At 37.9% G+C, this 12,633-nt stretch overlaps 1 protein-coding gene across 2 annotated transcripts in view; it reads left to right on the plus strand.

The window, feature by feature from the left end:
• Positions 1 to 12,633, plus strand: part of Odf2l (outer dense fiber of sperm tails 2 like) — a 55,475-nt gene that overhangs the window by 28,108 nt on the left and 14,734 nt on the right. For both annotated transcript variants that reach the window (XM_004639283.2, XM_023699070.1), the window contains exons 9-10: positions 2,659 to 2,768; positions 3,958 to 4,093. In XM_004639283.2, the coding sequence (XP_004639340.1) occupies positions 2,659 to 2,768; positions 3,958 to 4,093 (246 nt within the window). The remainder of the gene's footprint in view (positions 1 to 2,658; positions 2,769 to 3,957; positions 4,094 to 12,633) is intronic.

The raw sequence follows: 12,633 nt of genomic DNA on the forward strand, positions 1-12,633 counted from the left end.
CATGTGGTGCTGGGGGATTGAACCGTGGTCCCTGTGCTTCGCTGAACTTGTTCTAAGTAGGTGCTTTAGACCACTGAGCCATCTCTCCAGCCCCCCCTTAGGTGGTTTTTTAAAAAAAAAAACATTTAAGTACTTGTTCATCTGCCATCTTCTCAGAAGTCTCCCTGACTACTCTTTAAAAATCAGTTCTACAATGATCAATTATATTCATATTTAATTTTGTCAGAGCACTTATTACAATCCGAATCTTGCATTTATTTTTGTTATTCCCTTCTAATAGAATGTTAAGTCCTAAGTGGCAGGAGCTGGCTTATCCAGTTCCCCTGAGAATAGCACTATTTAAACTGTAACTTAAGCCCAAAACGTGAAGAGTTCAACAAGAATTAAATAAACATCCAATGAAATATCATCACACATTCATTTATAATATGCCTAAAATTTACCAAGTACTTCAGAAAAATCAAGGAGAATATGAATTTTATTTATTTATTCATTTATTTTTAGGGAAGGGTCTACAGGGTGTTCAGACTCACTACTAGATCAGACTCATCGTGATCTGCCTGTTTATAGCCTCTAAGAGCTGGGATTATAGGCACATGCCACCATGCCCAGTCTCAATGTCCTGGAGGGTGGGGCTGGCACAGCAGGCCCTGGGATGGAACCCCCAGCCCCTGTGCCTGTTTGCAGGCACTTTAATCCACTGAGCTATTTGGCCTGCCCAAGAATGAGAATTTGAAAGGGTGCATGGTCTCTGGTCATTAGAAGATTACTACTTACTAGTTTGTAAGAAATTTCAGTCTAGTGGAAAAAGGGTAAAATGAGCTTTTGTTTTGTGTCTATTTTAAGAATGACTACAAGAAGAAAGGAGGATTTTGAAAGTACTGGGCTGCACTGATCCTGATACTTAGTACCTGGAATCCGGGGCATTAAATGCCCTGTAATTCTGCACACTAGTTAGCCCAGCATTGGGGAGATAGCTCTGTGGCCTAAGAGCCTGCCTGGCAAGTGCAGGTACCTGGGTTTGATTCCCCGTACCACATGCTATGCTGGCCTCAAAACCCTAGTGCTCTTTGCAAAACCGGGCTTGCTGGCATATGCCTGTAATCCTAGCACTGGGAGGCTGAGGCAGGACTAAATAAATAAATAAGTAAATAATTAGAAAAAAAAAAAGAATTAGTCCAATGTTTTCTGTAAAACTAGATCCTTCTTTACATCTATTTATTTAATTGTGAGATTTTTTTTAAAAGCAAAGGTAAGTTACCTCAAAAAAATCTTTCCTAGGAAGGTGATAGTATTGACTAGTTTCTGCCTTCTAGGAAAGTCACAGTTAATTAAGTACTATACTCCATATGAATTTCAGTTAACAATTGTGTCTCATGTATAAATTCCATTTTATAGGTAAAACATCCAAATATCTTAATTTATATTATAATATAAATGCATACTTGATGATATGCATTACACCCAAATCATCAGCCGTAATTTATATTAAATTTTATCCCAAATAAAATACGAACATACTAGCCCTTTCATAACAAAAATATTAGTATGGAAATTGTGAACAGTTCTATCTTGCACATAGCAGATGCTCATTAATCCTTGTTTGCCAAAAGAAAGGAGAGATGGAATCTTGCAATAAGTGTTAACCATTGATGTCGCTGGTTCTGGTCTTCTAATTTCCAATTCATTACTAGCCCTGAGTCACCACTAATCCAATCCTAGCAAGCTGAATCAGACTCGGTTTGTTTTTCTCTGGCGCGTTGAGGGGCCCAGGGCCTGGTTCCTTAGGTGGGTCTTTGGAGAGCTGTCTGACCTGCGTGCTGTGCCCCAGACACTGTCAGGGTCCAAGGAAATACCATGATGACTGAAATAGACAAAAATCCCTGCTCTTTCGTTCAAGATGCCTGTGCCCCGGCGACCACTTTCAGCTGCTTGCTGACAGCAGCAGTGCTGAGGCGCCGTTGTGGGCGATCCCTGCAGAACAGAGCTTGCGTCGTCACTGTGATCAGTCAGGCTGCACTAGTGGCTGTTCTGAGGTGGTGAAATTAGGAATAGTCTCTGTTTATACTGTACATGTGTGTGGAATTGGTAGCATCTTCTGCATGTGAAATTGAAATGAAAAGTTGAATAAATAGAAAATTATCTTCATTACAAAAATATTGTTTTAAAAAGTTACACTGACATACTTTAAATGTTAAGTTGAAACTGCCATTGTGTAGATAGAAAATAATATCAATATAGATATTTTGTTAAAGTTTAGAGCTTCCCTATATTCAAAGTTAAAAACTATACTTCTTCTTCTTTTTTTTTTTTTTTCATTTTATGTATTTGGTACAGGGTCCCATTGCTCAGCTCGGACTTAAAGTGATACTCTCATTTTCAGCCTCCCCAGTGCTGGGATTATAGGTGTGCATCTGGACTCGGTCACCAGCTCAGCACACCCTGGGTGTGGGGCTGGCATGGCATGTGGGACCAGGGATCAAACCCCTTGTACTTGCTGAAGCGCTGAGCTATCTCGCCAGCCCTATGCTATACTCTAATAGGAGTTGTATGCTTTATTGGAAGTGTGTCTTGTTATTGTAATTAATTTGTGTTTAGGACCTTGAAGGAAGCAAAATGTGTTTAAATTGTACGATGAGCACTTCATGTATTTTTTAGGAAGCCAAGCTGTCTGAAACAATTTCAGCTTCCAGTGCCTGGAAAAGCCATTATGAGAACATTGTAATAGAAAAAACAGAGTTGGAAGTTCAGATCGAAACAATGAAAAAGTAAGAAAAGATTTAGATTTTTTTTAGGAAGAAATATTTTTAGTTCTTTCCTCTCTCAATGTCAGTATTTTGGTTCTTCTGGATGTTCCATGGTAAAGGTACTGTGCTGCCTGAATAATTTATTTCTACTACTTGTAATTCTATGAACTTTTTTTTACTATGTTACAAAAAATGATTACTCCTTAAAACTGCATGGGCATTGAGCTTGCAGGGGCCTGCCAATTAGCTCCATTGTTTAGGTGCCTGCTTAAGCGAAGCAGTCAGCTTCAGGATTCTGTGGTTCAATCCCCAGAGTCTTATGCCTTACCAGACCTGCCCTTAAGGCATCCTGAGCCATCCCCCCAAAAAAAAATCCTTCCAAACTTTTGTCTTCTCTCACTTCTATTCTCCACTTCATATAAAATTAAGCTAAAAATAAAAAAATAAAAAAAAGAAGAAGAAGAAGGAAAAAAAAAGTTGAACTTGCAAAACTTAGTATTTTGCAATTGAATGTAGGTCATTTATCTGTTATAGTCAATATTAATATGAACTTTGTCTTCAGTTGAAGTGGCATTTCTCAAACAAGAATGTGTGGTACTATTTACAAAAGTTTAGAATCTGACAAATAAAAGTTTTGAAAATCCTAAAAATATTTCTTACAGTAATTTAAATGCATGACAAAAATTTATGAGTCAAAGTACAGCTTGCATGCTTTGAAAGTTATTACTGGTAGTCTAACACAAACCTTTAATATATTTATGTTGTGTTGTTCATATATTTTGTGTGTTCAGTTTTATCATTAAAAATGAACATATAATTTGCTTCTAAAGATTAGTTGTCATTGCCTTACTTGACTTTTTTCTTCAAGCTTGTCCTCAACATTGTGTGTAAATAACGTGCATGTGTGCAAATGAGAGAGACAGATATGCAGATCTGGGCCTGATGGTTTTAGAAATTTATTGACTAGCAGAGAGCTTGTTATGTAATTTCTATTGGCCTCATCAATAAAAATTGGGTACTTCTTTCTAATCAAGGCCACTCTGGTGCTAATCCTATAGATTAGCTCTGCTTGCTTCCCTTGCTCTGTAAATCCTGTTAACTTTTGTAAACGCCCTATTTGAAACAAGGCACCCTACTGATTTTCTGCACTTAGAATGCGTTCTTTGAATGATAGTTTCTGTAACGTTCATAAAATGTTTATCTTATAAAGGCAAATTGATAACCTTTTGGAAGATCTGAAGAAAATGGAAGCCCATGGAAAAAATTCATATGAAGAGATTCTTAGAAAACTTCAGTCAATTGAATATGACAATGAAACTCTGAATCTTGAGAACACAAAATTAAAGGTACTATGTGTTTGAGTGTATATGTATGTATGTTGTATAATGACTATTTAGTGTACTTAGTAAAAGCAGTTTAAAAAAAACAACAGAAGTAGGTTTGGTTAGTGTTCTTGTATCACATTGTCCTTTTTGTTTCTCAGGGTATTATAGTTTCATTTCAACAGGTAATTTCTAAATCTACCTATCAAATTTACTTGTATATGCATACATTCACACATATATACATATGTATATATATGTAAATATTTTTAGTTGTATATATAGATAACATGTTTACATTGCATTTAGTAATACAAAGTAAGCCTTGCGATATTGAATAACTGTCTCTTTGCCTTAACTTTAAAAAAAATATTACTCTTTAATTTTAGCAGTAAGGAAAATTATCCAAAATCACATTAATTCTAATGTATAAGACTATTTCTCGGTGTCATGGTTACGATAGGATATAACCTCAGGCTGGGTCTGTTTGAAACCAAAAAGTATGTTCTTGGCTGCTTTGTAACCAGAAAGAATTTTCCAGCTGAGTCAAATTCAAGGGGTGATTGGTCTGTACGTGTAGCGGAGAAGAGGCAGGGACATGTTTGTACTCCCTGAGATGAAAAGATAGTTGTCAGTGAGTGGAAGATGCATGTAACCGGATGAGGCTGACTGAAGATGTCCTATTCGGTTCTGTAACAGTACTTGTAGAGGGCAGAAAGTGGGAGACAGGGAGAATCATTTTTAACAATCAACTCATGCTTTTATGCACAGGATAAGTAAAATATTGGCGTATCCGTGGCATAGAGTACAAGTTTTAAAAACTTGTAAAGTCAACATCTAACATTGTTTTTCCTTCTTTATAATGGCTTAACTTATCCTATATTCAGAATTACCTAACGGATATACATTTATTCTGTGTATTAAAATGTCTGTATTTTAATTTGGATAGTACTTGAGTAACCTCTTTACTTTTTTATTTTTGTTTTTATTTTTATTTTTTGCAGAACCAGGGATTGAACTCAGGCCCTTGTCAGGGAAGCGCTTATTCCACTGAGCCATCTCCTTGGCCCCTTGGATAGTACTTGGGAGAAAAAATCTTTAATGATAAAAAGAAAAGTGCCAAGACCTTCTTAGCTTTTAGTTTTCTTGTTTGGGATATTTTTGCATTAGAAATGTAGTTAGTACTTTTTATTCAAAAAATTATAATTATTGGCTGTTTTGAATGACTTAGACATTTCATAAAAACTGGCATAGACTTGTTATGAATTTTTTATAGGAAAAATATAGGCTTAAAGATGTAATAGTGTTGGATGTAATCCCAGGAGGCTGAGGCAGGAGGATCGTTGTGAGTTAGAGACCAGCCTGCGCTACCAAGTGAGCGCAAGGCCAGCATGAACTGCACAGCGAGACCCTGTCTCAAAAAGACAAACAACAATAACAAAAGTACATAATGGTTATTTTAAAAAGTTTAATTCTGAGATGAAAAATTGCAGCTACACCCACATTTCTTTTACTTTTGTATACCTTTTTTTCTATCTCAAAAACATCATCTTCCAGAGAATTTTATCCATTGTAGAATTTGACATATATTTACAGCAGTACCAGTATTTCTAGGTACTGACCTGGTTTTATAGAATGTATAGTACACAGTACTGTGATAATTTAAAATTGCTTACTATATGTGACAGAGAGATAGGACATTGCCCTGGTTAAAAAAAAAAAAAAAAACTTTCCCTTTTTTTGGTTTACAGAGTTGGCAGCTTTTTCTTTACATCAGTGGGCAAGGCTGAGCTCATTAAAACTCAAACACTTTTGGTCCCAAATGGAGAGACTTGATTAACTTGAAGTGGAGCACTTAAAATTGAGTCCTGTTGCCCATAGTGAGAATGAATAAAGGAGGACTAAGGGTGTGGCTCAGTGGTAGGGAGCTGGCCTAGATATGGGGGGTGGGGAGGTTCAGTCCTTAGCATTGAGCAGGAAAGGGAAAAAAAAAAGGTAGAAGAAATGGAAATGGTGATCATCTAAGTGGTGTACACAACAAGGAGTGAGAACGAGGCCCTATTTTCCTCACTCTAACTTCTTTTATGCTATATTTTGGCTACTTCTTGTTAGGAAAGATTTTTTTTTTTTTTTAACCAAGTCACAACTAGTATTGAGAGGTTCTTTTAAAAAATTAACTTTTTTAAAGTTTAATTTTCTTTTGGGGAATTCTATAAACTTATTCTCCTTCACTAATATATTTATGTTTTCTTTGTAAGTGAAATACAATTATTCAGTGTAACAGTTCCTCCAACTTCTGAGTATTTAGTGTTATCATTTGAGAGAAGAATACATGCTCATTGCAGTGAACTTGGAAACTGCAGAGGTGCTGAAGGAAAAGAGTGAAATAACCATTGATCCCACATTCCCCTGGAAATGACCATATTTTGTTACATTTCTGTATCTCATAGTTATTATTAAAATGTGTTGTGATTTGTTCACTTTAAAATGGAAAAATATATTGCAGTATAGCATGTATTAGATTGACTAGTCATAAGCATGCTTTGTAATTACTCTGTAATATATATACCTGTTAGAAATATTAATTGACTTAATTGTTCTCTTTGTGTTCCTCATGCAAATTAGGTCCAATTTTGCTCTGGTGAACTGTTCTGTACAGAAAGCTTTTTTTTTTTTTTGCATGTTGTACAGGGTATACAGGATCTACAGGGTCTCACTATGTAGGTTGGACTCATAGTGGTCCTTCTGTTTTCAGCCTCCCAAGTGCTGGGATTACAGGCGCATGCCACCATGCCCAGTCTCAATCTCTGTCTCAGTGCGGGTGGGACCAGCACAGCATGCTGGGAAACAAATCACTGCACTTCAGCACTTGTTAGAATGAAGATGGCCTGATGGAAGAAGTTAATAGATTGTTGTGCACATAAAGCCCTACACATAAGGATGCTATATGATTGGAGCATCTAGGGCTGGCTGATAACCAGATAGAGAGGAGAGACGTGGGGCAGAGAGACTTGCTGTACCCTGTGCATGTGTACACTGTATTGTAGGACGCACCATTGTGTACCCTGTGTGCTCTTGTAGACTTGTGTGTTTAGTTGTATTTGTGCACTTTTGTATTCAGCTGATGTTTTTGATGACACAGACCAGCAGTTTGCACTGCAACCACATTGACTTTTTTGTTATGCTGACATCGACCTGGTACTCTAAGGGGCACTTCGCTGGCTGAATGTGGAGCATAGACTGGTTATGTTCCCTGACTTCCTGTTTTGTAAAATAAGGACACCGCTTCTGCTTCTCCTCTCCACTGTCTCCACTGTCTCTCCACTTCTCAGTTTCTTTCTGTCTTACCAGTGTTAACACTATCAATTTGTTCAGTAACCTTGAGTTTTTTGATTGTTTGAGGCAGGGTCTCTCTATATAGTTCAGACTGACCTTGAACTCACTATGTAGCCTATGCTAGTTTGGAATCTGCAGTGATCCTCCTGCTTCAGCCTCTCCTAAAGTGCTGGAGTGACACATGTGTGCCACCATACTTGGCTAATTGCTCTTGCTATCGATTAATGCTGAATGCGGACAACAGTATGTAATGATTCTTTCACTTTAGTTTCAAATACTATGTTTGCAACTTAGTCCATTTTTTCTGTGAGTACCTTGGTTGTTGTACTCTTTGCCTTTATCATGATCACATTTCTTCCTGAAGCTCTTGTCATGTTTTGTCCTCTGAAGAATCTGTTCTCCCCATATTGCTCCTAGAAAGACCCTTGATCTTCCAGGTTCTATCTGGATGGGCTGCTCTCCAGGCCTGCCACCCACATGCCACGCTGGGTGGTTGCACGCCTGCTTTTCTGGTCCTGCAGATTCTGGGACTCCTCATTGTCTTTATGGTTGCTCATCATTTGACATGAATATATCTTCAGAACCCTTCCTGTGAGAAAGAGAGAATGAGAAGTGAAGATTGAAAGTTCTTTGTGTCCCTAAATTTCTTTATTCCCTTATTTTGGTTGATGGTTTCAGCTGGACATAGCATCCCAGAGTGAGGATGATTTTCACTTAGAGCTTCGTGAGCTTTGTTCTTTTTCTCATTTACTAGGGGAGGAAATCCGCTGCTAGTCTGATTCTTATTCTTTGGGACTGTAATGATAGTTTTAATTTATCTTGAAGTTGGCAAACGATTCCCTCTCCTTGGCATTTTTGAAATTTCGCACATTATGTCTAAGTGTAGTTGTCTTCTTAGCCACCTGGCTAAATATTTTGTCAACCTTGATTCTCTTGTTCTTTGGTAATGCACACTCTGTCCTCTGCCCCTTTTCATCTTCCTGAATCTTTCTTCCTAGATGTACTGCTGATAGTGCTGCTTATTGTTTGCCTGGATTGATAGTCTTTCTTCAATTTCTTACTTTTGTTCAGTTGTCAGGGAGAATCTTTGTTGGTTTTAGCTTATAATTCTTCTTTCAAAATTTTTAATTTCCTACAGGAGTTTTTTAATAGGGTCTGACTGCATTGTCAAATCTGACCATGAATTTCTTGGCTCAAGTGGTTCTCCTGCCCCAGCTCCAGTAGCTGGGGTACAAGGCACTCTGTCCAGATAGTTTTTAAAAATAAATGATCTTTGAATATTTCATCATCAAATGTCTGAAGATGCCAATCAGGATTGTTTTCTCAGTTTTCTTTATCAATTTCTTCCTGGTTCCCTTTTTTCCTTGCATTTTTTTTTTTCAACTGCAAAATTATGAGGGGCTTTCTTTCTCACATTGCTCTCTTTACCCAGATGTCTGGTGACAACATTTAAGAATTTACAAATGAGCTGAAAATAAAACTAGTAAGAAAATAGAAACTAAAAGCTAATTTGCATATGTAGATAGTCCTTACCTCTAATAGATGTCACTTGACTTTCTTCAGCTGTTGAGGAACCAGCAGTTTCCCTGGTGGCCTCTAGAAAGTGCCGCAAGCACGGGCATCTCTACTCTAGTCTCCAACACCGTCCCTCTGTTCTAGTTCTCCTCTGACAATTGATTTGGTTTCCTTAGAGAAGAGCCTCCCTTGTTTTTTCTTTCTTGGGAGGTGAACACCAGTAGACACCGCTGCTCGGTGTACAGTATGGCATGTGAAGGGGAGGCCAGTTCCTGCATGTGTTGGGGGCACTGGATGTGGCGGTGCTTCGCTCTTCTGGTCCCAGTCTCAACCTGTCCTGAGCCCTATCAAATCTGTACATGAGGGAACTTGCTCCTCAGCAGAACCCATTTCTGCTTTACTCATCAGTCATCAGTTTTCCAGAAGCATCAAAACTATTTTGTTTTTTGTTGGCCAGTGGTCTGTTCTCCTTTATTAAGTCGATTCAGTAAGATAAGGAAATGTGGGCTTGGCCTTCTGTCAGAGGATTCTTTAATTCTCTTTGCTCCAGGACACATTCTCTGGGAGTGCACAGGACTAACCTTGTCCTCATCGTATTCTCACTTTTCTCTGTGTCTGCTGACATGTAGAACTCCGTCGCATTTGCTTGTGTGCATAATTTGTCTCCTCTTGTTTACTACTTTTCCTCATCCTCCACATACCAGGATCAGAAATGAGAGGTTGATTTTTATTATCCATTTATTTTTAGTGCCTAGTGCTGTGCCTGGAACTTTTAATAAATGACTGGTAGTAACAATAAAGGCTACTGTTTATCAATCTTCCTTGGTAGAAGGGGCGATTTCTTAAGTACTTTACATTCTTTACTGTTGATTCTTCCATCAGTCCTGTATTTTTCTGTTATAGATGAATATATTAAACTGAGGGAGATTAAATATCTTATACAAGATCACACCATGATATAGTAGAACAAGCAAGACTCATATGTTTAGATGAAGGAAGGAAAAATAAAACCGGATACATTCTTGTTTACATTTCGTAATTACAAACTTGGTTTCTCTCAACATTTAAATTATGTAAACTTTGCTAGGATATAGTGGAAACTGACCCAAAAAATAACATTTAACAGTTTTAGAATTTTCTCCCCCCACCCCTTAAGAGACTTCCTGAAGTCCCATATGACTTGAATCTTTTACTTATTTAGACCCATGACCTCATCAAGTTGTAGGGAAGACTGCAAGGTTATCCTGAGCTCTAGTCTAACAGGAAAACTGATTACTTTCTGCAGTTGTTTGCTAGTTTCCTTGTCTACCCCTGTAGTTTCTCTGCTCTTACGAGTCAGAATGCTGTCTAGCTCAGCATCTATGTCCTTTCTTTTCTGTAAGGTGGAGTTCAAGTGCTGCCTCCACTCCAGGTCTTCTTAGTGAGGGGGAAGCGCTCCTCCCTCGCCACCACCTTGGAGAGCATGCGGTGCCCAGCAGTGTGTGGCAGGGCTTAGTGCTCATTTGGTACTTGTTGAATGAATACTTAACTTGTCTTTTCTGAAAAGAAGAGCAATTTTATTTATGTTTATTTTTATAATTTCCTTCATAGCATTCCAAGAGAAAGGACTAGTAGTATATTTCATTAATTGTAAATATAGGTTTTAAGCACATGATAATGAAATTGTTTTAAATTAATGGGCTATAAAGATTGTTGAGTTAAAGTTTGATTCTTAGTATATTATTCTATGTATAATCCAGAAACATGTACTTTAATATATTGTCCCCTGGAGTTTAGTTTAAGGAAAATAGTCATGTTAGATGAATGTTATTTATAGTGGAAAATTGCCTAGATGTCTGTGTTTTGTTACTTGTAATTACTTTAGAGTAGCTTTTAAAATTTAAATGAAAAATATCTTACTGATAATTGCTTATAAGGCCTTCTATTAAAAATAGCAAAAGTTCATTTGGAGACTTACCAAATTTGTTTGGAAACATAGAAAAATATAATTGTGCCAGAGGAAAAAATTTAAAAAGTATTCCATCTCACAATTGAAAGATCAGTAAAATTAATATCTCAACATACATAACTTTTGATATTAATTATAATATATGCAGCTTCTAGTAACTACTCAGTTTGTTCTTGCTACTATAAATAAAATGCAGGTAGTTTCTTTGAGTCTTTTTTTGCATACTTAGGATTAATTTGGAATTGTATATAAGGTAAAATTAAAAGTGAAGTCAGTGTTTAAATTCTAAAACTGTATTATGATAAGTTACACATCACCATTAATCTCCCCTCGAAATACTCCCCCTTGCTTCCAGCACATGGATCCTGTGGTCCTCACTACTTTCTGAAGCATTCCTGAGGTCATTTCTCATGTCTTTAGTTGCACTGTTGTGACTGCTTTCATGTGTCCTCAATCCATTCCGAACGGTCCCTTCATGGTCATTTTGACTCTAGGGAGAAATCAGAGTCTCATAGATCGAGGTCAGGTGAATCAGACGGATGAAGACTTACTGTAATGTTTTTTCAGCCTGCCTTCCTGTTGGAAGCCAGTTGGTGGGGGGATGCCACCATATTTTTTAATCACACTTCATAAAGCCACTCCTGAAAGAAGTGGGGTGTGAGAGGCAGGATGAGATGAAAAACAATTGAGGTTAAACTTTGGGGAACTATTAACTTTGTCTGAAAATCCACCTCAAATGAACCCCAAATCTGACCCCTTCTTACGGCACCCCTGCTCTTTCCCAGGGTCAAGCCATCCCTGCCTGCCTGGTGTCATGACCGCCTCTGCCTTCTCCTTCTTCTTGCTTCTCCTTGATTCTGCCCTTGCCTCTGTAGGCAACATTTGGTGCAGCAACAGGGAAGCTTCGACAAAAGTGTAAGGCAGAGAGTGCCACCGTTCTGCTCATACCTGGCTTAACGGAGCAGCAAGGCCCTCCCACCTGCTTGCTGCTACCTCCCTGATGCCATCTCCGTCCACCCTCCCCTTTGCTCTCTCTGCCTTTTCCCCACTGCTCTTTCTGTTTTCCCTCAAGTCCTCTTCTGATCATTGCTTTTTCTCCACAGGAATATTTGTTCCTCAAAGGTCATTTTTGAACTTCAGTTCCTACTCAACAATCTCTTTCTTGGGCGGCTTTCCCTGGCTCACCTCTAGCACATCATTCCCATCCTGCTTTTGCGTGGTATCCTTCACCTCTTATTCTTGGATTTTTATGTCTACCCCTTTACTGTGTAAGCTCTGTGATGGAAAGATTTTTATTTGTTTTGTTCACTACTAAAAACTCCAATGCCTAGAGCAGTTTTAAAATCACTAGTGAACATACTTAGTCATGTTTCAACTACTCATTATATTTCTGCCTTTTGGAATTGTTTACTAGTTCTTTTTTTTTTTTTTTTTTTGTATTTCAATACAGGGTCTACAGGGTCTCACTACATAGATCAGATTTATAATGATCCACCTGTGTTCAGCCTCCCAAGAGCTGGGATTACAGGCATGAACCACCATACCGAGTCTCAATTGCCGTCTCAGCACACCCTGGGGGCAGGGCCGGCATGAACACAGGGGATTGAACCCCGGAATCCGCAGAGCTATTTGGCTGGCCTACCTACTAATACTTTAAATTTGTCTTTTTTCATAAATGTATATTAGAGCTCTCTACATTAAAGATATTAATCTGGTCAAATGACAGATAACATCAAAATTTGTCATAATTCTATAATATATTTTT

Source organism: Octodon degus, unplaced genomic scaffold (genome assembly GCF_000260255.1).
Source record: "Octodon degus isolate 3935 unplaced genomic scaffold, OctDeg1.0 scaffold00109, whole genome shotgun sequence".
NCBI classification, from domain to species: domain Eukaryota; kingdom Metazoa; phylum Chordata; class Mammalia; order Rodentia; family Octodontidae; genus Octodon; species Octodon degus.